This window comes from Solanum stenotomum, chromosome 11 (assembly GCF_019186545.1).
Source record: "Solanum stenotomum isolate F172 chromosome 11, ASM1918654v1, whole genome shotgun sequence".
NCBI lineage: Eukaryota > Viridiplantae > Streptophyta > Magnoliopsida > Solanales > Solanaceae > Solanum > Solanum stenotomum.
The window spans coordinates 7,641,848-7,669,403 of NC_064292.1; the positions used below are offsets into that span (position 1 = coordinate 7,641,848).

Consider the following 27,556-nt stretch of genomic DNA (forward strand, 5'->3'; position numbering starts at 1 on the left):
CATCACCAAAATGGGGGAAAATAACAAAATGAAATGAACGAACTCATACCATTCATGTGTCACTGTAAGTTGAGATGGATAATTTCTAATTGGAGATATAGTCCTTCGTCAGTGAAGTACTGATGAACACCCGCTCAATTCTCCATTCATGTCCGATATCATAAACAGCGAAGGCCCATCAAATTTGAAACTAATTTGCACAGTTGGATAAAGTGATAAGTGACATTAAAGAGTACAAAGAGATTACCTGGTAAATAAATGCATATCACCTAAACTGTCATATACTCACAAAGAATTGATTCAAATGTCACTTGAATTTAGATGGTTTTAAAGGCACCACATACTTATTGAATAGTCATTGATAGACGACGATTCCCTCAGGTGAGATGCGTTATAAGGAGGTGTGAGGAAGATGCCGCGGAGGAGGTACACAGCTGATATTAAAGATCCCTTCCAGAGGAGAACTTTCTGGCTCAAGACTTTTGATCCATCGAAAAAAGCTTCTAGGGCTTATGATACAGCAGCAAGGAGGTATCACAGACACAGAGCCGTAACTAAATTTCCACAAGATAACCTCAGAGATCACCCTTGCACTGTCAAAGAGCATGTGAAACCGTCATCGAATATTGAATGTATGACATTTCGTAGTCCCTTTTCTTTTAATTTCCTTTCAAATTCAAAAAATATAAAAGGAACAAAAAAATAACATAGGACCGACTTCGTTTATTTTGAGAAATCTATGGATCAGTTCTGATTCTTTCTTGTTCTCTTGATTCTTTCCAATCTTGATTCTTTTTTGATCCAGATGTATAGATCCCTGATTCTTTTCGGATCAAGATGTACAGACCCTCAATTATTTTCCGATCGAGATGTATAGATCCTTGATTCTTTCCCGATCGAGATGTATAGATCCTTGATTCTTTTTTGATAGCAATGTATAGATTTTATTCATGGATCAACACGAAAATGTGAGTCAATGTTTGGTTCCGCGCTGAATCATCATTTTAATGCTCTGAATATCCATAAGAATGTTGGAGCTCTCTTCTTTTGTTGTTTGTTTTTTGCAAATCAGCTACTCGAGAAAATCGCGGGTGTTTTGGAGGTTATCTAGAGGAAAATTAGTTACCTCATGTGGCCATGATGCCTCCTCACTGCCAGTCGTAAGCCCTAGCAGGTTCTTCGGTGTATCAAAAGTTCCAAGCAAAACACTTCTCCTCTAGCCAGGATCACTGATCTCAGTTGTGTGCCTCCCCCATGGCATCTTCCTCGCACCCCCTAAAATGCATCTCACCTGATGGAATAATCGCCTTGCTGATTTTCCTCCTGCGTCATTTGAAAACAATAGAAGAAATTTTTTATATGATGAAAAGAATGAGTGAGCTAAAAAAGAAGAGGGGGAGTGGTTGATATAGACGTCTCTCAAGGGGGTTTTCTTGATGGAATCGCTGCCTTTTATTTTTCCTCTGCATTATTTGAAACACAGAAGAAACCTTTTATATGAAGAGAAGAAGAATGAATGAGCAAAAAAGGAAAAGGGAGAGTGGTTTATATAGACAGCTTTCAAGGGGGGGTTTGTGAATACATGATATTTGAGTTGTTTCGGAAAACATCTACTAAATTATTTTAAAATTAGAAAAATGACTTCTCTAAGGAAAATAAATCTCATTAATACATTTGAAATTCAATATTTGTCGGGTTATATATTATTTGCTATAGTAGAAGAGTGAGTGAGGATCTAGAATCAACATGATTGTTTCATCAAATTAAAATTCAATATTGAGGGCAGTTTGGATTCTCAACAACATTAGGTAGACGTGTCATTTAAGCCTCATTTGTTTTCATTAAGATTTAAACGTCTGAATAAATGCACATTTGAAATAAAGAATTTCAATACCATTATACACCAACAAGGGGAACCGCTCCGCTTTTATTTCTTGTGTTACTCTTTCAGTATATGTTTGCACATTTTGTCTATTGCATTCCACAATAAGATAAAGTAGTTGTCTTTTCCACATTACAAATATTATGTAGGAACTTTTTAAGCTTCTTCATTTATTTGTAATACATTGTTACTACCATTCTCTTTTTTTTGGGTTTGTCAGAAATAAAAAAATATATAGAAATTGGCAGTCAGCAATGACAACATGTACCTTAGATTGATGAGACAGTAAATGTGGTTGTGAGCACTGATAGCCTGTTGCAAGAAAAGCAATCAATTATCAAAAGAAATGACGAACTCAATATATTACTAGGCTCCAAGTGCATGAAATATTGATGAAGCTTAGAGTGTCTCAAATATAGGAAATATTCATACAAATTTGTATAAATGTGTCTCAACTTTTGAAAAGTTACCTCAGCTACATAAATCTCCATTGCTGATCATGTATGGTTGGGCATCATGTAGGGGCCCTAAGATTTTAGCATTTCCAGCCCAGCTTGCTGGATTGGTGGACGTCATTCATAGCCCTATCGATACCTTTGCACTCACCAACAAGCAAGGATGCTGCTAATAATGGAATCTTGTCTATTGTTCAAGTTGAGCCAACCTTACTCTGCCATGTGCATCAAAGTTCAAAGAAGATATCCCCTTGAATGTCAGATCCCTCTAGTCCAAGATTCTCAAGATTTAATGAGCCTCATGCTGTCTCTGCAATAACACATTGAAATTGTCCGATATAATCCCTAGAGGATTGTGCATCTCCAGAAATTCAATGTCAACAATTGACTCCTTCACAAACGATACATCTGAAGTTGAAGAATCAGCTGAACCATGAGTCAATTTGGATTTTTATTTGCAGATCTCCTAGATTGGCAAAATGAACTCGCAAAAAGAATATCATAAAATTCCATTGAAAGACACTACTTCACATCTTAAAGATTTCCAAGAGGTCAATCTGAGTATGGAACTATAAGCCTAATCAATTTTGACCTTCCTCTGCACATTATAATTTTGAAAGGCAAATGCAGTATCAATCCGACCTAACAATGCCTTGTTTCAGAAATAATTGTTGAGGCACATGCATCATGCCTAGGTATTAGCAAAAGAATCTTCCATGTTTCAATGGGAAAGAAACCTTGGCTTGTGCATCATTTTGGCTCTCTTCTCAAACACCTTTATTTAAGATCATTGCTTATTAATCATGTATAGACGAACAAGTTATAATCATTATTAAAGTTTCTCCGCCACATAACAGGTTAATTTAGTAGAATTATAACGAAGCAAGCTTTGCAGGAAATGAGCAAATACCAAAGGGACAGAAGTGACTCGATGTCATATAAATAAGCATGATACAAACTGGCTACAATCATGAATTGCAAAATACATCAGCATTTTTATGATTCTGTCAGCATATATTATTTCTACACATTAATAGAACACACAACTTTAATTAGCACAACTAAAACCTTAAAAGTTCCTATACTCCATGTTTACAGGGTAGGAGAGAGTTTGTCAACTTACCAACTAGTAAAATGTTTACTCATATGTCATGCTGCAGGATTAGAGCAACCACAAATAGCCAAGCTCCAGCAGGTGTATCAGTCATACCAGTTCCACCAGAATGATTTAGGAGAACCAGCAAGTTGAAATCTCAAGTCTAAAATCCCCAAACGAGAACCCTAACAGGAAGGCTGTTCGCAAAGGAAACTTGACGTAAATTTCAAAAACAACAAATCCAAGTAATACTCTATGGTTTTATAATGTCTGAATTAAACTGGAATAATAATACAGCTACAGTTGTACCTGCATCTCGAATAACATCAGTACATTGAATGTACGAGTAAGTAATATAGCTGTGGAAAATAAATAACTGAACCGAAGAGGCTGAAGCAACGTACTCAACTGAATGTAAAGCATAAGTAGAAATAAAACCATTTAAAAGATTTACAAATAAAATGTTAACTCAATGAAGTGTCAAATATAAATATGATAATGAAATACTCTTTACTCAATCAGGGAGATTCTTTAACCGACAACCATCACTATGAGCTTTGAGATAATACAGCATCTCGCCCACGTTGTCAGAATTGTCTTGTACCTTGTCGGGGTATTGAACATACTCAACTCATGGATCCATCTAATAGGCGTTCTCAGAGGCAGTGAGGAGTCGCCCAAATGTCGATACGATCCTATCCCACACTAGCTACATGGTTTATGGGGAATGTGAATTAACTAAACTCTTCCCCATATCGGTATTCAATACTATTCCCAAAATATATGACTCAATGCTCAAGTAAAAATACTCTCTGGGTTGAGATAAGTTCTCAAAAGGGCCTCTTTAAGAGGTAATTGCTCTGTACTCAATTTCTTGTAATCCCTGAAAGCTCTTTATACCATTCTGAAAAATAGTACTTTCTTTTCAACATAAAAATGATACTTTTGGGAATCCTTTAGTTCCCTTAAACTCTTATCAAAATAGACATTTATACTTTAACTTGCTATTGAACTCATGCTAACTTCTCAAAAATCAATTTAAGGAACGATGCTTGTTTTAAAGATTCTCAATCAAAACTCAAAAAGCAGGGTTCATGTGGGATTATCAACATGAATAATTACTCAAAGATCTCAAAGCATAATATAGTGCAATTACTCATAATCAAGAATTTAGAATTCATAAATAATAACTCGACTCATATAAGAGACTCTCGAAGCTAAGGGTATAATCCTAGATTTAACTCTTACTGCCCGAATTAAGATGTAGGGCATGAGGACGAACTCAGTCTATCACTAGGAATAACCATACATACCTATGCATACCTGGAAGAACAAAGCTCTTGGGAAACACAGAGATTGGCTTGAAAACCTAGCTTTTTCCTCTTGGATCCTTGCTCGATGACTTCAATTTAAGTTTCAAATATCGCTGGAGATGTTTGTCAGAAAACTCATCATCTGAAAGCATGGTCAAGCAAACATCTCCAACCATATTTGAAACTTGAATTGAAGTCTCGTTGTTGCACTTAACGCTTGATCTGAGCTTGATCCATGAAACACTCGCGTAAACAAGAAAGATGTCAGTTTAGAAGCAAAATTGCTGCTCAAGATTAAGATTTCAATGGATGATAATAATCTATAATATGACTTGGAAGATTTCAAAGGAAGCTTGGCATAAATTTCAAAAACAAGAAATCCAAGTAAAACTCTAGGGTTTTATAATGTATGAATCAAAACTCGAATAATACAGCTACAACTGTAGATAGAAGAACTTTGGAGCATTCCACGAGAACAAAATATGACGATATCAGAGAAGAAGATGTTTCAAACAATCATTACAGATGTTCAGCTGAAGTTCTACTGAAGTAAAACTGAATTTCAAAAAGATCAAATTGAAGTTTAACCAACGAAACAACTGAACAAAATCTCTAACTTGCACAACTACATCAACTGAAATTAAGGGTAACAACAATAAATTCCTTGAATATGTCAAAGGAGAGCAGTAAGTCACTTAACAACAAAAACATAGTGTGAATATTGCTAGCTGAAGACTAGAGGGTGTTTAAACAATTAATCGACTGCAATTATAGTTATGCATAATGCTAGGAACTAAAAAGGCCAACAAGAGGTGTGTAAGTATTTCTTCTCATATGAAATACACCAACAAATTTAATCTTATATTATGTTTTAACCAATAAGAAGACATGCAAGAAAAAACACCAGCTTCAGATATTTACCTTTAAGAACTCAAGCATGTGCACCAAAACTGTACAACAACAACAACATGCACTTGCCCCTACCTTTGGGGGTAGAGAGACTATTTTCGATAAACCCTCAGATCAAAAAGATGAGGTTAGCCGAGCCTTTTATTGATACATTGATCAATAAGATCTCTAACTTGCACAACTTCATCAACTGGCACTGAGGGTAACAAAAATAAATTCAAAGAACACATCAAAGCAGAGCAGCAAGTAACTGAACAATAAAGACATGTAAATATCTCAAGTTGAAAGACTAATGTTGGTTTAATCAATTATTTGATGGCAATTATAATTATGCAAAACAATGCTGGGAACTAAAACGGCTGAAACAACAACTACATACCCTGTGAAATCCCACAAGTAAGGTGTGGAGAGGATAGAATGTACTAGACATTACCAATACCTCGTGTAGGTAGAAAGGTTGTTCCCGAAGGACCCTCGGCTCAAGAGGTGTATATTGCAATTATTTCTTCTCATAAGAAATACACCAACAAATTTAATCCTGAGTTTTAAATCAATACGTGACAGGCAAAGGTAAAAAATCAGCTTGAGACATTTACCTCTCCAACAACAACAACAACAACAACATACCCAGTGAAATCCCACTAGGTGGGGTCTGGGGAGGGTAAAGTGTACGCAGAGTGGAGGTAGAGAGGCTGTTTCCAGGAGACCCTCAGCTCAAGAACATCAAATCTAAGTGACAGGAAAGATATATATAAAACAAAACAACCAATACAAAAGATAGTGTATAATCAACAAATGAGACAATAACATCAAGAAAGTAATGTGAGGAGTGAAACGCAGTAAACGGCATAAGGCTAGGACTACTCCAAACGCTAACAACCCATACCCTCGCAAGGGAAGACAACACGCTAACCCTACTAACCTTCAACCTTAATACGCGACCTCCACTCCTTCCTATCTAGAGTCATGTCCTTGGTAATGTGAAGCATAGCCAAGTCTTGTCTAATCACCTCTTCCCAATACTTCTTGGGCCTCCCTCTACCCCTCCGCGTACCCTCTACCACCATTACCTCGCACCTCCTCACTGGGGCGTCTGCGCTCCGTCTCTTCACATGTCCAAACCATCTCAGTCTCGCTTCCCTCAGCTTGTCCACCACAGAGGCCACTCCCACCTTCTTCCGGATAACCTCATTCCTAATCTTGTCGCTCCTAGTGTGCCCACACATCCATCTCAACATCCTCATCTCCGCTCCATACAACAAGGCCGGTCTAACTACCACTCTGTAGAACTTACCTTTAAGTTTCGGTGGAATTTTCTTATCACACAATACTCCAGAGGCAAGCCTCCATTTCATCCAAGCAACCCCAATGCGATGTGTGACATCATCGTCGATGTCACCACTCCCTTGGATTACAGCCCCAAGATACTTAAAACTTTCCTTCTTAGGAATGATCTGTGCGGCAAGTCTCACTTCCACATCTGTCTCATCCAACACATCACTGAATTTGCACCCCAAATATTCTGTTTTGATCCTACTCAACCTGAACCCTTTGGACTCCAGCGTTTGTCTCCACACCTCCAACCGCGCATTAACTCTGTCCCGCGTCTCATCAATCAGTACTATGTCATCCGCAAATAACATACACCATGGAACCTTCTCCTGAATAAACCGCGTCAACTCATCCATCACCAAAGCAAATAAATAGGAAAAGGCTTAGGACTGATCCCTGGTGCAGCCCCATCTCAACTGGGAAATGTTCTGAGTCTCCTCCAACTGTTCTAACCCGAGTCTTGGCTCCACCGTACATGTCCTTTATCGCCCTAATATAAATCATCGGGACTCCTTTAGACTCCAAGCACCTCCAGAGGACATTCCTCGGTACTTTGTCATAGGCTTTTTCAAGGTCAATGAACACCATATGTAGGTCTCTCTTCCTTTCTCTATACTTTTCTACCACTCTTCGCATAAGATGAATGGCTTCGGTAGTCGAACGTCCCGGCATGAATCCAAACTGATTCTCAGAGATGGACACCCCTCTTCTCACCCTCATCTCCACCACTCTCTCCCAAATCTTCATAGTATGGCTCAACAATTTGATACCCCTGTAGTTGTTACAGTTTTGGATATCACTCTTGTTTTTATACAACGGAACCATTGTACTCCACCTCCATTCATCAGGCATTTTTGTTGTCTTAAAGATAACATTAAACAGCCCAGTTAACCACTCTATGCCTGCCTTGTCCATGCTCTTCCAAAATTCTACCAGAATCTCATCGGGTCCGGTCGCTCTACCCCTGCCCATCCTACTAATAGCCTGTATAACCTCCTCGGTCCTAACGCACCTACAGTACCCAAAATCTCGAAGCCTTTCAGAGTGCGCCAAATCACCCAACACAATGTCTGCTTCCCCTTTTTCATTTAAAAGTTTGTGAAAGTAGCTTCGCCATCTTTGCTTGATGGAGGTCTCTTCCACCAGTATTTTGCCTTCCTCATCTTTGATACACTTCACTTGGTCCAAGTCACGCGCCTTCCTCTCTCTTGCTTTTGCAAGCCTATACAACTTTTTATCCCCACCTTTGTCCCCCAGCTCGACATACAAGAGTTCGAAAGTTGCCGTCTTCGCCTTCGTAACAGCTAACTTAGCTTCTGTCTTTGTCTTCTTATAGACTTTCTTAAGCGTCCGCTTCTCTTCCTCATCTACACACTCCACCAATTTTGTGTGTGCAGCCTTCTTCGCTTCCACTTTGCCTTGGACTTCCCCATTCCACCACCAATCTCCTTTATGGCCTCCACATTTACCCCTTGACACCCCTAACACCTTAGTAGCAACTTCCCTAATGCAACTAGCTGCTTTATTCCACATGCTGTCCGCATCCCCGCTACAACTCCAAGCCCCCATCCCCATCAACTCCTCACCCATCTCCCGAGAAAGGGCAGGGGTCAACCCACCCCATTTAATCCTCGATCGATCAGGTACCATCCTCTTCCTCCTATCCCTCTTAATTTTCAGATCCAACACCAAAAGCTTGTGTTGGGTAGTGAGGTTTTCACTTGGGATGACCTTGCAGTCCTTAAAGAGACCTCTATCCCCCTTCCTAAGGAGAAAGTAATCTATCTGAGTCTTAGCTACCGTGCTACGAAAGGTAACCAAGTGGTTCTCCTTCTTCGGAAAGCATGAGTTAGCAATCACCAACTCAAAAGCCTTAACAAAGTCTAGAAGCGAAGTTCCACCTCCATTTCTCTCCCCAAAACCAAAGCCTCCATGAACATCATCAAAGCCACTAGAAGTTGCCCCGATGTGGCCATTAAAATCTCCACCAATGACAATCTTCTCGGTATTCGGTATACCTCTAACTACCTCATCCAAATCCTCATAAAAGAGCTTTTTGGCCTCCTCGTCCAAGCCCACTTGAGGAGCATAAGCACTAATAACACTCAAAGTACATCCTCCAATGACTAGCTTAATCGTCATCAGCCTATCATTGATCCTCCTAACCTCCACCACTTGCTCCCTCAAATCCCTGTCTACTAAGATACCCACTCCATTTCTATCCCTTGACCCTCCTGAGTACCACAACTTAAACCCGTCAACATCCCGAGCCTTGGAGCCTACCCATCTAGTCTCTTGGACACAAGCTATATTTATCTTTCTCTTCTTGAGAATTTTCACTAGCTCTATGGACTTCCCCGTCAACGAACCTATGTTCCATGATCCTACCCTCACGTTATGTGAACCCGTAACCCACTTACCACTATTTTCCCCCGACCTCGACCTCAACCGAAGACATGACTCACTACCACCATCAGATACCAAATCCACTAGAACGCTACTGCAACCACAGTAAAATCTACACAGGAATACACTAAAAAAACTGCAACAGGAGTAAACTCTAAAAGACAATATATCAACAGCTATACTATAGGGTCAAGTACAATGTGTATTCTAAAGGACACGATAACACCCACTATACTATATACTGAAGCACAGGTTTGTACTATAATAGAAAGCAGGAAATACTGTTCCGGGATAAAGGATCTGCAAGAAAGGGCCCGGCAACTAGATTCAGAGCAAAAAAAAAAAAAGAGAAAGGATAGATAGAACCTGGTCGGCGAAGATGGAGGGTTTCGGTGGTCTATGGGCAATTTTCCGGCCAGATCTGGTTGATCTCCGGCGACAAACAGTAGCACTGCCGTCTCTCTTCTGGGCTGGTCGCCGGGGAAGATAGATGAGTTCGCCGGAGAAGCTGAAAAATGTTCTTGCCTTCGCCGGGGTTTGCTATTCGCCACTCGCTGGTCCGAGCAGCTGGAGCTGCTGCTCATTGATTATCGTCCTCACTGGATCTTAGGAGAAGAGAGAAAGAGGCTCGCCGGTCGGAGCTGGTCCTCACGTTGCTTCTGGCCGGCACAGCCTTCGACTGTGGCCGAGAATATGCAGCTGAACTATAATATAGAAAATAGATCCCCACATATAAGAAACAGAGTTGTATAGAAACCCAATGGCTCTAGCAAAATCAAAGAGAAAATTAGCACAAGTTCACAGCATATAAGAATTCGGAAATGGCCAAAATCTATCTCCACAAGGTAATGGTAAGGTCCGCATAAACTCTATCCTCCCCAAACCCCACTTGTGGGATTTCAGTGATATGTTGTTGTTGTCTCAACCATAAGAAGCTGATTTGGTTATAAACTAAACTTTAAAAGCTTTCAAGAGCAATGCATACTTCCTAAACTGTCATTCACAAAGAATTGATCCAATCAACAGAATTCATACTCAATCTCATAGATAAATACAGATTTTTGAGGAAAATTGGATTTGATGAAAGTCGTATATACGACTTGGACGGAGATCCTTCATATCAGTACAAATTCTTGTCAGTCTCCGAGGGATATCAAAGACTTGGAACTACATTGATAGACAAAGAATTTTCCTTCCTCACTACTATCTCGAGAGAAGCAATCGGCTTGGGAGGATGTCATCGGTTCGTTTCTTCTCTTTCCCTATCGGGAACTTCCTTTCTGAGTCGACATGCTTCCTTGCTCGCGAGAATTTCCTCCCTTTTGTGTTGCCTCCTCACTAAGCACTCTTCTTGACGTTTCCACCAATTGAATTTAGATGGTTTGAAAAGAAACACATACTTATTGAATAGTTCATTGACAATAGGTTTATAAACGTCAACAGAATGCATAAGCTTTGAAGAACAAACCAAACTTACCTCTAAGCAGACAGGCAAAGAAAAACGCAAGCTTGAGATATTTACCTCCAAGCACTCAAACATGTGCAGCAGAACTATACAACATACCCTCAGCTCAAAAAGTGAGTTATTCAGGAAAAAAATGCAGCAAACCAAGAAACGTGAAGCAGAACTGTAATAACAGAAAAGAGATTCCCACATAATACAAACAGAGATGCAAAGAAATTCAATGGCTCTATCAAAAGTAATGGGTTCTGTTATCAACTTAACTTAAATGTTTTTATTAACAATACATACTTAGCTAAATTGTTATTCACAAAGAGTTGATTCACTCATCAACTGAGTTTAGATGGTTTGAAAAGCAACATATACTTAAGAACAAACCAAACTTGACAAGATGAGGCACCCAACAATTTTTTATAAACATAATTACTAGAAAAATGATCTCTTCCACTAATCCGGTAACACGAAATTACATTATGGAGAGCATAGTAATCAGAAAAAAAAGTAACCCCAACTTCAAAATACCCTAAACCCACAAACTAAAACACTAAATCTACAACCACTAACACCCTAACCTCCAAGCATGTGCAGCAGAACGGCACAACAACAACAACACGCACTTGCCCCTACCTTTGGGGGTAGAGAGACTATTTTCAATAAACCGTAAGATCAAAAAAAATGAGGTTAGTTGAGCCTTTTATCGATACATTGATCAATAAAATCTCTAACTTGCACAACTTCATCAACTGGCACTAAGGGCAACAAAAATAAATTCCAAGCACACATCAAAGCAGAGCAGCAAGTAACTGAACAATAAAGACATGTAAATATCTCGAGTTGCAAGACTAATGTTAGTTTAATCAATTATTTGACGGCAATTATAATTATGCATAACAATGCTGGGAACTAAAATGGCTAAAACAACTACATTCCCTTTGAAATCCCACAAGTGAGGTATGGGGAGGGCAAAATGTACGTAGAGATTACCACTACCTCATGTAGGTAGAGAGGTTGTTTCCGAAGGACCCTCGACTCAAGAGGTGCAAATTGCAATTATTTCTTTTCATAAGTAATACACCAACAAATTTAATCCTAAGTTTTAAACCAATACATAGAGAGGCTAAGGTAAAAAACAAGCTTGAGACATTTACCTCTCAAAAATCAGAAATGTGCAGCAAAACTATAATATAGAAAATATATCCCCACATATAAGAAACAAAGTTGTAGAGAAACCCAATGGCTCTAGCAAAATCAAAGAGAAAATTAGCACAATTTCTCAGCATAAGAATTGAAACGGCCTATCTACCTCCACAAGGTAATGGAAAGGTCCGCATAAACTCTACCCCCCCAAACCTCACTAGTGGGATTTCACTGGGTATGTTGTTGTTGTCTCATCCATAAGAAGCTGGTTCGGTTATCAACTAAACTTAAAAGCTTTCAAGAGCAGTGCGTACTTCCTAAATTCATACTCAATATCATAGATACATAAAGATTTCTGTGGAAAATCGTATTCGCTGAAAGTCGTACATACTGCTTGGAGGGAGATCCGTTATATCAGTACAAATTCTTGTCAGTCTGCAAGGGATATCGAAGACTTGGAACTACATTAATAGACAAAGCATTTTCGATATCGAAGACTTGGAACTACATTAATAGACAAAGCATTTTCCTTACTCACTACTATCTCGAGAGAAGCAATCGGTTTGGGATGATGTCATTGGTTCATTTCTTCTCTTTTCCTATCGGGAGCTTCCTTTCTGAGTCCACATGCTTCCTTGTTCGCAAGAATTTCCTCGCTTCGGTGTTGTCTCCCCACTAAGCACTCTTCTTGACGTTTCTACCAATTGAATTTAGACGATTTAAAAAGAAACACATACTTATTGAATAGTAATTCATTGACAATAGGTTTATAAACATCAACAGAATGCATAAGCTTTGAAGAACAAACCAAACTTACCTCTAAGCAGACAGGCAAAGAAAAACACAAGCTTGAGATATTTAACTCAAACATGTGCAGCAGAACTATACAACAACAACAGACCGCAGGTCAAAAAGTGAAGTTATTCATGAAAAAATTGCAGCAAACCAAGATACGTGAAGCAGAACTGTAATAACAGAAAAGAGATCTCCACATAAGTGGGAGCACTACCTACTATCTACCCGGGGATGCCATTGGGAGCAAAATCACAATCCAAAGAAATTTGGAATTCTGTCTTGGAGAAATGTGAGAAGAAGTTGGTCAGATGGAAAGCACAATATTTATCAAAGGGGGGCAGGCTCAATTTGATAAATGCAGTCTTGGATGCCCTTCCTACGTACATGCTAACTTTGTTCCCAATACCTGCAGGAGTAGTACAGAGATTGGATAAACTAAGAAGGGATTTTTTTCTGGCGAGGAAACAAGAAAAGAAAGGGATGCCATCTGGTAAAATGGGAAGTTATGATCACCGGAAAAAAACAAGGAGGATTAGGCATCAAAAATTTGAAGAACCAAAGCAAGGCTCTAAAGCTGAAATGGTTGTGGAGATATGCTCATGAACCACACTCAATGTGGAGCAAGGTGATTAAACTGAAGTACGGAGAGATGGAATCATGGGTCACCAAGGAAGTAACCAATCCCTATGGTGTTACAGTTTGGAGATCAATTAGGAACTGGTGGCCTTTCCTAAGGAATCATACTACTATAACAGTACACAATGGTGTCAGGACACAATTCTGGAAAGATAGATGGCTTGGTAATCAAAATTTGTCAGAGATCTTCCCTGACATCTTTGACTTAGCACTACATAAAGACAGAACAGTGGCTGAAATGTGGTCTCCCCAAGGTTGGGATCTATCTCTCAGAAGGAATTTAAACGACTGGGAAGTTTGTAGATTAGTTGAATTCTTTAAAAGGTTGGAATCATTTCAAGGTTTGAAGGAAGGGGAGAACTGCCTATGGTGGACAGAGCACAACAAAGGAAGATACAAAGTGCGCTCAGGTTACAAGGTCATGAACAGGGCTCCTCTAACCCTCAATTGGCCTTGGAGACGAATCTGGAAAACCAAAATTCCACTAAAGGCAGTACTAACNAACAGTGGCTGAAATGTGGTCTCCCCAAGGTTGGGATCTATCTCTCAGAAGGAATTTAAATGACTGGGAAGTTTGTAGATTAGTTGAATTCTTTAAATGGTTGGAATCATTTCAAGGTTTGAAGGAAGGGGAGGACTGCCTATGGTGGACAGAGCACAACAAAGGAAGATACAAAGTGAGATCAGGTTACAAGGTCATGAACAGGGCTCCTCTAACCCTCAATTGGCCTTGGAGACAAATCTGGAAAACCAAAACTCCACTCAAGGTGGCATGCTTCACTTGGCTGCTAGCAAAGGAGGCAGTACTAACACATGAGAATCTGAGGAAACGAAACAACATTCTGGTGACACATTGTTGTTTATGTGGGGAGGCAGCTGAGACAGTTAGGCATTTGTTCTTACATTGTAAAATCACTGATCAATTGTGGAAGATTTTCATCAATCTCAGAGGCATTCAATGGACAATGCCTAGCATGATTGTTGACACTCTCTCAAGTTGGGAGGAAGCAGGAATTGAGGCAAAGAACATAAGTTATTGGAGGACAATTCCAGCATGCATCTGGTGGACCATTTGGAGAGAAAGGAATGCTAGAAGCTTTGAGGATAGAAGCAGATCCCTACAAATGATCAAAACAGATTGTATTCTGTTATTATGTTTTTGGTGTACAAAGAGTTCCCCTGTAGATACAGAAGCAATCCTAGAAGTATTAGAATCATATGCTAGGCTTGCTGTTTTTGTTCCTAGATTTTCATACGTTTTTGTAAAGGGGCTTTCAGTACTACATAAGTACTGGTTTATAATACAAATCGTTACCTTCTCAAAAAAAAAGATTTCCACATAATACAAACAGAGCTGTAAAGAAATTCAATGGCTCTAGCAAAACCAGAGAGAAAAAGAAGGATTAACTTCTCAACCTTATCCTGGTCTTCCTGGTCTACTGACTGAATGTCAACTGAAACAAGTGGAGAATTACCCTGATGCTCCTCCTGGTTTTCTCAATTACCCTGATGTCCCTCCAGGTTTCCCGAATTACCCTACTGTTCCTCCTGGTTTCTGGAATTACCCTGCTGCTCCTCCTGATTTCCCGAATTATCCTGCTGTTCCTCCTGGTTTCCCGAATTACCCCGCTGCTCCTCCTGGTTTCATGAATTACCCTGATTCAGTTGACATTCAGTCGGTAGACCAGGAAATTCAATGGCTCAAGCAAAGTAATGGGTTCTGTTATCAATTTAGAAGTTTTTAATAACATTGCATGCTTTGAAACTAATTTGCATGATTGGATAAAGAGACAAGAGACATTAAAGAGTACAAAGAGATTACCTGGTGTGCATACTTGTTAAACTGTCATTCACAAAGAATTGATTCAAATATCACTTAAATTTAGATGGTTTGAAAGACACCACATACATACTTACTAAATGGCCATTGTGAGACGACGATTCCCTCAGGTGAGATGCGTTACAAGGAGGTGTGAGCAAGATGCCACGGAGTAGGTACAAAGCTGATAATAAAGATCCCTTCCAGAGGAGACACTCTGTCTGGCTCAAGACTTCTGATGCATCAGAAAAAGCTGCTAGGGCTTACGATACAGCAGCGAGGAGGTATCACGGCCACAAAGCTGTAACAAAATTTCCTCAAGATAACCTCAGAGATTTTCTCGAGAAGTCTAGTTGTAAGAATGTCAATGATGATAATAATGATAATTCCAATCTTATGCTCCAAATTCAGACCAATGTTTTCAGGTCATCTTTCGAACGAGGCTGTGGTGGCACTAACAACGACTGCAGTACTGTGCCTCTCAATCTTGAGATCACCCTTGCACTGTCCAAGAGCATGTGAAACCGTCATCGAATATTGAATGTATGACATTTCATAAGTCCCATTTTCTTTTAATTTCCTTTCAAGTTCAAAAATATAAAAGGAAAAAAAAGAGAGAGAGCTGGCCTCGTTTATTTCGAGAAATCTATGGATCGATTCTGATTCTTTCTTTTTCTCTTGATTCTTTCTAGATCGAGATGTATAAATCCTTGATTCTTTTCAGATCGAGATGTATAGACCCTCAATTCTTTTCCAATCGAGATGTATAGATCCTTGATTCTTTTCCAATCGAGATGTCTAGATCCTCGATTCTTTTTTCATAGCGATGTATAGATTCTATTCATAGATCAACACAAAAATGTGAGACGATGTTTCTTTGCGTGATGAATCATCATTTTGTTGCTCTGAATATCCATAAAAATGTTAGAGCTCTTTTTTTAATTTCTTCTTTTGTTGTTGTTTTTTGCAATAAGCTTCTCGAAAAAATCTCTGGTTTTTGGATGTTATCTTGAGGAAAATTAGTTACCTCATGATGTGGCAACCTACCTCCTCACCGCCGATCGTAAGCCCTAGCAGCTTCTTCAGGTTATCAATAGTTTCAAGCCAAACACTTATCCTCTGGGCGGGATCTCTGATCTCAGTTGTATACCTCCCCATGGCATCTTCCTCGCACCCCCTAAAATGCATCTCACCTGATGGAACCGTCGCCTTGTTGGTTTTCCTCTATATGATGAGAAGAATGAGTGCTAAAATAGAAGAGAGTAGTTAATATACATGTCTTTCAAGGGGAAATTCTTGATGGAATCGCCGCCTGTTGTTTTTCCTCTGCGGTATCTGATAAAGGGAAGAACCCTTTCTATGAACTATGAAGAGAAGAATGAACGAGCAAAAAAGGAAAAGGAAGAGTGGTTTATATAGACGCCTTCCGAGGGGTGTTTGTGAATGTCACGTGATATTTGAGTTGTTTAGGAAAACATCTACTAAATCCATTTAAAATTAGAAAAATAACTTCTCTAAGGAAAATAAAGAGTAGAAACTTACCATGGAGAGATGGCGTCCACAACCATGGATGGAGCTGGAAATCCAAGCGGCGCTCCAACTTCTCGTGATAGCGAGCTTGAGAAGAGTCTAGAACACTTCTTTGAACAATGCCTAGATTAGGAAACCTTTGATTCCTTGTATTGTTTTTGGGAATGGACCATTTGGACCTGAATTGTAAGGAACTAGTTTCCTTTGTTTTTTAGTTAATAAAATAGGTGTAGATGTGGACCGAAAATGGTTTTATTAAAAAAAAAATCCATTAATACATTCCAAATTCAATATTTGTCGGATTATATATTCTATTGTATTAGAAGAGTGAGTTAGGATCTAGAATTAACATGGTTCCTTTATGAAATTAAAACTCATTATTGAGGGCATTTTGGACTCTCAGCATCATTAGGTAAAAGAAGTGTCGTTTAGCCACAAACTAAACAGACACCGCACCATCTTGTTGTTTAGCCTCAAACTGAACAATCAACGCACAATCTTGCCTCTCTTTTCCACCTTTCCCCACAATGTTCTGATTTATTTTTCCTCTCTTTATCAAGTATTGAAGTTCCAGTGTTTGCTCTAACATTTGTTACATCGTTCACAACCATCATTTGATAATCCATTATTAAAAGAATTTAATGAGAGTTTGTATTTGTCGAAACACGAAGTGGTGTTGAAACTACTCATATACAATTACATATAGTGATCACAAAGCTTAAAATCACTAAGATGGAGCAACTAAAACCATAAAAGTTCCTATTTACAGGGTTGAGTTGAGTGATCATCTGAAATATCAAACCGTAAAAGTCTATGGTTACATAATTTCCAAATAAAAACACGAATAGTACGGGTACAACAGTTAACAGACAGAACTTTGTAGCATTCCACCGAACAAAATATGTCATATGAGAGGAAAAGGTGATTTGAACAATCACAACAGAAGTTCATTTGAATTTCAGTAAGATCAAATTGAACTTTAACCAACAAAACAACTAAACAAGACCTCTAACTTGCACAACCACATCAACTAGCATTAAGGGTAACAAAAATTATTATGATTTGTAATAATTTTTATTTAGTCACTATGCAATTTTTAAAAAAAAAAATTGAAAATTGTATATCTGGATTCCTATCGAATATTAATTAGTTTGAACCTCATATTTAAAAACCAAGAGGAAAAAATTAAAATAGGGGGAGTATCTTTTTTAATGTTCACTAATGAATGATATCACCGTGAACAAAACAAATAACCAGAAATTCAAGAGAAAGTAATGTAAGTCTGACGTGAGCAATATACCTTTGATGTCAAGCACACATCAATATTAGGGGTGTCATAACAAGTATTTAATAAAAATAAATTCTATATTATGTTTATATAAAACAGATCAAGAAAAAATATATCGTTTAAAAAATATTTTTACACGATTCCTCATACGTTAATTTCAACTTTTAGACGGACAGGATAGAGTGAGTTATGATTGTATGGGCTAACTGTGGAGAAACTTCTACGGATCGCCTCCATCTCAGAAAGTATTCAGTTCGATATTCAGCTAACCCAAAGAAGTTGGAAGTGTTAAATAAAGAATTTCAATACCATTACACACCAGCAAGGGTAACCTCTCCTCTTTTATTTCTTCTGTTACTCTTTCAGTATACACATAAATTGCAGATTGTGATCACAAAGTTGAAATCACCAAGATAGAGCAACAAAAACCACAAAATTCCTACTTTGCATGTTTTCAGGGTAGGGTTGAGTTTGTATACTTACCAACAAGGAAAACATTGACTCATATGTCATGCTGCAGGATTAGAGCAACCATAAATAGCTGACCTCCAGCTGGTGTACCAGTCATACCAGTTCCACCAGAACTCTTTAGGAGAATCAGCAAGTTAAACTCAAGTCTAAAATCCTCAAAAGCACACCCTAACAAGAAGGCTGTTTACAAGGAAACTTGGGTTAAATTTCATAAACAACAAATCCAAGTAAAAAGTCCAGGTCTATATAATTTCCAAATCAAAACTCAAATAATACAGCTACAACTGTAGATAGAAGAACTTTGTAGCATTTCCACAAGAACAAAATATGTCAATATGAGAGAAAAGGATGTTTTGAACATTCACTGCAGAAGTTCAGCTGAAGTTCTACTGAGGTAGACTAAATTTCAACAAGATCAAATTGAAGTTTAACCAACAAAACAACTGAGCAAGATCTCTAACTTGCGCAACTACATCAACTGACATGAAGGGTAATTATAATAAATCCCTTAAATGAATCAAAAAAGAGCAGCAAGTAACATAACAACAATAAGTGCATAAACATCAACAATATGTATGAGCTTAGAAGGACAAACCAAAATCACCTTTAAGCAGACAGGCAAAGTAAAAACACAAGCTTGAGATATTTACCTGCAAGAACTTTAAACATGTGCAGCAGAACAATATAACAACAACATACCCTCAGGTCAAAAAAAGTAGATATTCAAGAAAAAGATTGCAGCAAAACAAGAAACGCGCAGCAGAACTGTAATAACAGAAAAGAGATCCTCGATACAAACAGAGCTGCAAATAAAAATCCAACGGCTCTAGCAAAATCAAAGAGAAGAAAAAATCATTAACTTTTCAACCACAAGGAGCTGGTGCTACCAGCTCGACTTTTAATTCATAGAGAATTGATTCAACCATCAATAGTTTGAAAAGCAACACATTTAACAACAAGCAAAACTTGCAAAAATGAGGCACCCAAAACATAGTAGGTGCAATATAAATCAAGAAGAGAACAATTGCAATTACTAGAACATGATCTCCTTCCATTAATTGTGTAACAAGGAATTACAATATCGAGACCATACAAACATAATCAAAAAGTAATCCCAACTTAACTAAAACACCAAATCTACAACCACTAGCCAACACCCTAACCTCCAATCCGTAAAAGGTCCTTCCCTGCCTCTTAAGAGCATAGAAAATATCCATAGCCATCAGAGTCTTTCTCCTAGCATGCTCTGTGTATGTAACAGCATCACGAACCACATTTTCAAGAAAGATCTTAAGCACTCCACGAGTTTCCTCATAAATCAATCCAGAAATACGCTTCACACCACCTCTACAAGCAAGCCTACAAATAGCTGGCTAGGTAATACCCTGTATGTTATCTCTTAGAACCTTCCTGTGCCTCTTGGCTCCTCCTTTGCCTAATCCCTTGCCTCCCTTACCACAGCCTGACATTTTTCAATAATTTTTAGGGTTTTGAAATTGAATTTGGAAGATTGAAAGAGATGATATTTGTTGGATTATATATTCTACTATATTAGAAGAGTGAGTGAGGATATAGAATCAACATGGTTGTTTTATGAAATTAAAACCCCAATATTGAGGGCATTTTGGACTCTCAACAACATTAGGCAAAAGATGTTCATTTACACCTAGACATCTGAATATGTATGCAAATCTGAATAATTAAGATGTTATTTGAAAATTTGAACACTGAATGATTAAGACTTTGTCTTTCAACATCTAAGTGCACATAATTTATTTATATGTACATAAAAATAAAAATTTAATAAATATTTAAAAAAAAATCATAATTTGATTATTTTTTTTTAAATACTTATGCTTGCTAGTGATGGTGAAGATAGTTTTTAGTGGTGGTGGTGATGATAATAGTTATTGTTAGTGGCTAGTAATGATGGTATTATAGTTATGACAGTAGAGGTAGTTGGTGTTGTAGCGACTGTCATAATGGTGGTAATTGGTAGTGGTGTTTGATGGTTGCAACGGTGAAGTTGGTTGATGTTAATAATTGGTGGTGTTGATGGTGGTGATTGAAGAATGTGTGGAGGTTTATAACGTGCTTGTGGTAGTTGGCAGTGGTGCTAGCTATGGTGATAGAGGTTATTGACCACAATGGTGGTAGTGGCTGATGCTAGTGGTAGAGGTGGTGGTGGTGGTAGCGGCTGATACTAATGCAAATATCTCATTATGAGAGAAAAAGATGTTTGAACAATCACTGCAGAAGTTCAGCTGAAGTAAAACTGAATTTCAACAAGATCAAATTNTATGGTGATAGAGGTTATTGACCACAATGGTGGTAGTGGCTGATGCTAGTGGTAGAGGTGGTGGTGGTGGTAGCGGCTGATACTAATGCAAATATCTCATTATGAGAGAAAAAGATGTTTGAACAATCAATGCAGAAGTTCAGCTCCAGTAAACTGAATTTCAACAAGATCAAATTGAAGTTTAACCAACAAAACAACTGAACAAGATCTCTAACTTGTGCAACTACATCAACTGACATGAAGGGTAACAACAATAAATTCCTTGAATAAATCAAAGAAGAGCAGCAAGTAACAGAATAACAAAAACATAGTGTGAATATCCCGAGCTGCAAGACTAGTGGGAGTTTAAACAATCATTTGACTGCAATTATAGTTATGCATATTGCTGGGAACTAAAAAGGCCAAATCAAGACGTGCAAATTGCAATTATTTCTTCTCATATGAAATACACCAATAAATTTACTCTTATCTTAAGTTTTAACCAATAAGAAGACATGCAAGGAAAAACAGAAGCTTGAGATATTTACCTTTAAGAACTCAAACATGTGCAGCAGAAGTGTACAATAACAACATACACTTGCCCCTACCTTCGGGGTAGAGAAACAATTTCCGATAGACCCTAAGCTCAAAAACTGAGGTTAGCTGAGCCTTTTATCGATACACTGATCAACAAGATCTCTAACTTGCACAAATACATCAACTGGCATTAAGGTTAACGAAAATAAATTCCTTGAACCCATCAAAGCAGAGCAGCAAGTTACTGAACAATAAAGACTTGTGTGAATATCCCAAGTAGCGAGACTAATGGCCGTCTAATCAATTATTTGGCTCTAATTATAACTATACATAACAACACTGGGAACTAAAAAGGCTGAAACAAGAGATGCAAATTGCATTTATTTCTTCTCATACGAAATGCACCAACAAATTTAACCCTAAGTTTTAAACCAATACGTAAACAGGCAAAGAAAATAACAAGCTTGAGATATTTACCTCTCAAAAATCAGAAATGTGCAGCGAAACTATAATAACAGAAAATAGATCCCCACATATAAGAATCAGAGCTGTAGAGAAAGCCAATGGCTCTAGCGAAATCAAAGAGAATTATGTGGAAAGCCGTATTAGATGGAAGTCGTATGCACGGCTTGGGGGAGATTTCTCATATCAGTACAAATTCTTGTCAGACTTTTGAGGGACATCGAAAACTTATAACTACATCGATACACAAAGCATTTTCCTTCTTCATACCTATCTCGAGAGAAGCCATCGGCTTGGGATGATGGCGTTGGTTCTTCTCTTCTATTTCCCTCTCGGGAGCTTCCTTTCAGAGTCTACATGCTTCCTTATTCGCGAGAATTTCCTCCCTTCGGTTGTGTCTCTTCACTAAGCACTCTTCTTGTCGTTTCAACCAATTGAATTTAGATGGTTTGAAAAGAAACACATACTTATTGCATTGACAATAGGTTTATAAACGTCAACAGAATGCATAAGCTTTGAAGAACAAACTAAACTTACCCTAAGCAGAAGGGCAAAGAAAAACACAAGCTTGAGATATTTACATCCNCTGAATTGATAACAGAGCCCGCGACTTTGCTAGAACCATTGAATTTCCTAGTCTACCGACTGAATGTCAACTGAAATATGTGGAGCAGCAGGGTAATTTTGGAAACCAGGAGGAGCAGCAGGGTAATTCGGGAAACCAGGAGGAACATCAGGGTAATTCGGGAAATCAGGAAGAGCAGCAGGGTAATTCGGGAAACCAGGAGGAACAGTAGGGTAATTTGGGAAACCAGGAGGAAAATCAGGGTAAGTCGGAAAACCAGGAGCATCATCAGGACTTACCCTGATTTTCCTCCTGGTTTCCCAAATTACCCTACTGTTCCTCCTGGTTTCCCGAATTACCCTGCTGCTCTTCCTGGTTTCCCGAATTACCCTGATGTTCCTCCTGGTTTCCCGAATTACCCTGCTGCTCCTCCTGGTATCCAAAATTACCCTGCTGCTCCACATATTTCAGTTGACATTCAGTCGGTAGACCAGGAAATTCAATGGTTCTAGCAAAGTCGCGGGCTCTGTTATCAATTTAGATGTTTTTTTATAACAACACATACTTTGAAACTGATTTGCGCAGTTGGAAAATGAGATAAGAGACATTAAAGAGTACAAAGAGATTACCTGGTCAATGCATACTTGCTAAACTGTCATTCACAAAGAATTGATTCAAATATCACTTAAATTTAGATGGTTTGAAAGGCACCACAAACTTACTGAATAGCCATTGACAGACGACAATGTCCTCAGGTGAGATGCGTTATAAGGAGATATGAGAAAGATGCCACGGAGGAGGTAGAAAAGCTGATATCAAAGATCCCGTCCAGAGGAGAAGTGTCTGGCTCAATACTTTTGATGCATCAGAAAAAGCTGCTAGGGCTTACGATACAGCGGCGAGGAGATATCACAGCCACAAAGCTGTAACTAAATTTCCGCAGGATAACCTCAGAGATTTTCACGAGAAGTCTAGTTGTTAGAATGCCAGTGATGATAATAATGATAATTCCAATCATATGCTCCCAATTCAGACCAATGCTTTCAGGTCATCTTTCGAACAAAGCTGCAGTGGCGCTAACAACGGTTGCAGTATTGTGCCTCTCAATCTTGAGATCACCCTTGCACTGTCAAAGAGCATGTGAAATCATCATCGATATTGAATGTACGACATTTCGTCAGTCCCTTTCCTCTTAATTTCCTTTGAAATTAAGAAAATATAAAAGGAAAAAAAACAATAAGAGAGAACTGGCTTCGTTTATTTCAAGAAATCTATGGATCAATTTTGATTCTTTCTTTTTCTCTTGATTCTTTCCAATCTTAATTCTCTTTTGATCGAGATGTATAGATCCTTGATTCTTTTCAGATCAAGATGTATAGACCCTCAATTATTTTCCAATCGAGATGTATAGATCCTTGATTCTTTTCCGATTGAGATGTATACCTTGATAGCGATGTATAGATTCTATTCATAGATCAACACGAAAATGTGAGTTGATGTTTGGTTGCACTGAATCATCATTTTAATCCTCTGAATATCCATAAGAATGTTGGAGCTCTCTTCTTTTGTTGTTTGTTGTTTGCAAATAAGCTTCTCAAGAAATCTCTGATGTTTTGGAGGTTATCTCGAGGAATGTGACCACAGTTCGTCCTCGCCGCCAATTGTAAGCCCTAGCAACTTCTTTGGGTATATCAAAAGCTCCAAGTGTAACACTTCTCCTTTGGCCAGGATCTCTTATCTCAGTTGTGTACCTCCCCCATGGCATCTTCCTCACATCCCCTAAAATGCATCTCACCGATTGGTTCTCCTTAATAGTTTTCCTCCTGCGTCATTTGAAAAAAATAGAAGAAATTTTTTATGTGATGAGAAGAACAAGTGAGCTAAAAAAGACGAGGGAGAGCGGTTGATATAGACGTCTCTCAAGGGGATTTTCTTGATGAAATCGCCACCTATTATTTATCCTCTGCTTTATCTGAAAAACAAAAGTAACTTTTTCTATGAAGAAAAGAATGAGTGAGCAAAAAAAGAAAAGGGAGAGTGGTTTCTATAGACAGTTTTCAAGGGGAGTTTGTGAATGTTACACGATATTTGAGTTGTTTATGAAAATATCTACTAAATTATTTTAAAATTAGAAAAATGACTTCTCTAAGGAAAATAAATTTCATTAATACATTCCAAATTCAATATTTATTGGATTATATATTTTGCTATATTAGAAGAGTGAGTGACGATCTAGAATCAACATGATTGTTTATTGAAACTAAATTCAATATTGAGGAATTTTGGACTCTCAACAACATTAGGTAAAAGACATGTCATTTAGGCCTCATTTGTTTTCATTAAGATTTAATCGTCTGAATCTGAATGCACATTAAAATGATTAAAGATAACACGACTTGAAATCACAAGGAAACAAAGAGAAATAAAGAATTTCAATACCATTATACACCAACTAGGGACATTCATAGCCCTATCTACACATTTGCACACACAACAAGCAAGGACACTATAATGGAATCCTACCTGTTGTTCAAGTTGAGCAAACCTTACTATGCTAAGTGCATCGAAGTCCAAAGAAGATATCTTCTTGCAACTCTAATCCCTCTAGTCCAAGTTTCTCAAGATTTAATGAACCTCCAGTCATCCTTGCAATAACACATTGAAGTTGTACAATATTATCCCAATAAGAGGATTGTGCTATGGGAGAATGGTCAAGAGGTTGAATAATTTTAAAAGGCAAATGCAGCATCGATCCGACCCAACAATGCCTTGCATCAGAAATAATTGTTGAGGCACATGCATCATGACTAGGTATTAGGAAAATAATCTTCCATGTTTCAGTGGGAAGGAAACCCTTGCCCATCCAAACTGAAAAATAGAAAAAGCCTTGTGCATCATTCCGACTCTCCTCAAAAACCTCTTTTTAAGATCATAGCTTATTAATCATGTATCAGTGAACAAGTTATAATAATTATTAAAGCTTCTCGGCCACATAACAGGATAATTCAATAGAATCATAATGAAGCAAGTTTGGTAGGAGATAAGCAAATACCAAAGGGACAGAAGTGACTCAATGTCCTATAAGTAAACATGATACAAATTGGCTGCAATCAACATATAAGAATTTTTATGATTCTGTCAGCATATATTATTTCTACACATTAATGGAACACAAAACTCTAATCAGCTTGTGTGGTGAAATCTTTACAGGTTTCTGTCCTCACTTAATCAAATTGTCTGTCATGAGACAAGTGCAAAACCATACCGAAACTAGATCAACCAGAGCCAAAGAGTAAATTAACAAGCTTGATATCCAAGTAGAAACAGAAAGTGGTGTTGAAACTACTCATAGACAATTGCAGATTGTGATCACAGAGTTTAAAATCACCAAGATAGAGCTCAAATAAAACTTTAAAAGTTCTGATATTCCATGTTTACAGGGTTGAGTTTGTCAACTTACCAACAAGGAAAAGCTTTACTGTGTACGACAAGCTGCAGGATTAGAGCAACCACTAATAGTCGAGCTCCAGCTGGTGTACCAGTCATACCAGTTCAACCAGAACTCTTTAGGAGAACCACCAAGTTAAACTCAAGTCTAAAATCCTCAAAAGAGCATCCTAACAGGAAAGTTGTTCACAAGGAAAACTTGGATTAAATTTCAAAAACAACAAATCCAAGTAAAATTCCAAGGCCATATAATTTCCAAATCAAAACACAGAATAATACAGCTACAACTGTAGATAGAAGAACTTTGTAGCATTCCACGAGAAAAAAGTATGTCAATGAGAGAGAAAAAGATGTTTTGCACAATCACTCAGATGTTCAGCTAAAGTAAACTGAATTTCAACTAGATCAAATTGAAGTTTAATCAACAAAAAAACTGAACAAGAACTCTAACTTGCACAATTACATCAATTGACATTAAGGGTAACAACAATAAATTACCTCGAATAAATCAAAGGAGAGTAGCAAGTAACTGAACAAAAACATAGCGTGAATATCCCAAGCTGCAAGACTAGCGAGAGTTTAAGCAATTATTTGACTGCAATTATATTTATGCATAATGTTGGGAACAAAAAAGGACAAATCAAAAGGTGCAATTTACAATTATTTCTTTATTTCATATGAAATAAACCAATAAATCTGATCTCATATTAAGTTTTAATCAATAAGAAGACAGGCAAGGAAAAATAAAAGCTTGAGATATTTACCTTTAAGAACTCAAACATGTGCAGCAGTACTATACAACAACATACACTAGGAGGTAGAAAAACTATTTCGGGTAGACCTTCAGCTCAAAAAATGAGGTTAATTGAACAAGATCTCTAAGTTGTGCAACTCTACATCAACTGGCATTAGGGATAACAAAAATAAATTCCTTGAACGCATCAAAGCAAACAGCAAGTAACTGAACAAGAAAGACTGTGAATATCCGAGTTTCAAGACTAATGACAATTTAATCAATTATCTGACTGCAATTTCATTAACTAAAAAGACTGAAACAAAAGGTGCAAATTGCAATAATTTCTTCTCATATGAAATGCACCAACGAATTAAATCTTAAGTTTCAAACCAATAAACAGACAGACAAAGAAAAAAACAAACTTGAGATATTTACCTCTCAGAAATCATAAATATATTCACCTCTCAGAAATCAGGAATGTGCAGTAAAACTAAAATTTCAGAAAAGTAAGAAACGGAGCTGTAGATAAGCTGGTTCTGTTATCAACTAAACTTGAAAGCTTTCAAGAGCAATGCATACTTCCTGAAATGTTTTCAATCAAAAAGAAATGATCAAATCATCAATTGAGTTTAGATGGTTTCAAAAGCAACACAATACTTATACAGTATTCATTATAAACATCAACGGAATGTACAAACCAAACTTACTTCTACGCAGACAGGCAATGAAAAACACAAGCTTTGAGATAATTACCTCCTAGAACTCAAATATGTGCAGCAGAACAATATACCTCAGCTCAAAAAGTGAGTTATTAAGGAAAATATTGCACAGCAAAACAAGATGCACACTGTAATTACAGAAAAGAGATCCCCACACAACAAAATCAAAGAAGGAAAAAGCATAACTTTTTTTAAAAGCAACACATACTAAATTTAGATGGTTTGAAAAGCAACACATATTTAAGAACAAACCAAACCTGACAAAATGAGGGCTTCCAACA

General features: G+C 37.8%; 2 protein-coding genes and 1 pseudogene across 2 annotated transcripts; 2 read left to right on the forward strand and 1 right to left on the reverse strand.

Annotated features, from left to right (window-relative positions):
- The first annotated feature begins 412 nt into the window (after positions 1-412).
- On the forward strand, positions 413-1,111 carry LOC125844606 (ethylene-responsive transcription factor 11-like). The gene is made up of 2 exons (XM_049523921.1): positions 413-632; positions 942-1,111. The coding sequence occupies exons 1-2, from the start codon at positions 413-415 to the stop codon at positions 1,109-1,111; spliced, it is 390 nt and encodes a 129-aa protein (XP_049379878.1).
- Positions 1,112-15,404: 14,293 nt separating this feature from the next.
- LOC125844609 (ethylene-responsive transcription factor 10-like) lies at positions 15,405-15,764 on the forward strand. The gene has a single exon (XM_049523924.1). It carries the CDS (start codon positions 15,405-15,407, stop codon positions 15,762-15,764), a length of 360 nt encoding a protein of 119 aa, XP_049379881.1.
- A 2,798-nt stretch (positions 15,765-18,562) lies between these two features.
- Positions 18,563-20,162, reverse strand: LOC125844610 (histone H4-like; annotated as a pseudogene).
- Between the last annotated feature and the right edge of the window lie 7,394 nt (positions 20,163-27,556).

Excerpts from the sequence above, each read along its gene's own strand:
- LOC125844609 (XM_049523924.1), top strand. The coding sequence starts at position 15,405 with ATGCCACGGAGTAGGTACAAAGCTGATAATAAAGATCCCTTCCAGAGG.
- LOC125844606 (XM_049523921.1), top strand. The coding sequence starts at position 413 with ATGCCGCGGAGGAGGTACACAGCTGATATTAAAGATCCCTTCCAGAGG. Across the intron at positions 633-941 it reads ACCGTCATCGAATATTGAAT|ATTTTATTCATGGATCAACA; the intron begins GTATGACATTTC and ends AGCAATGTATAG.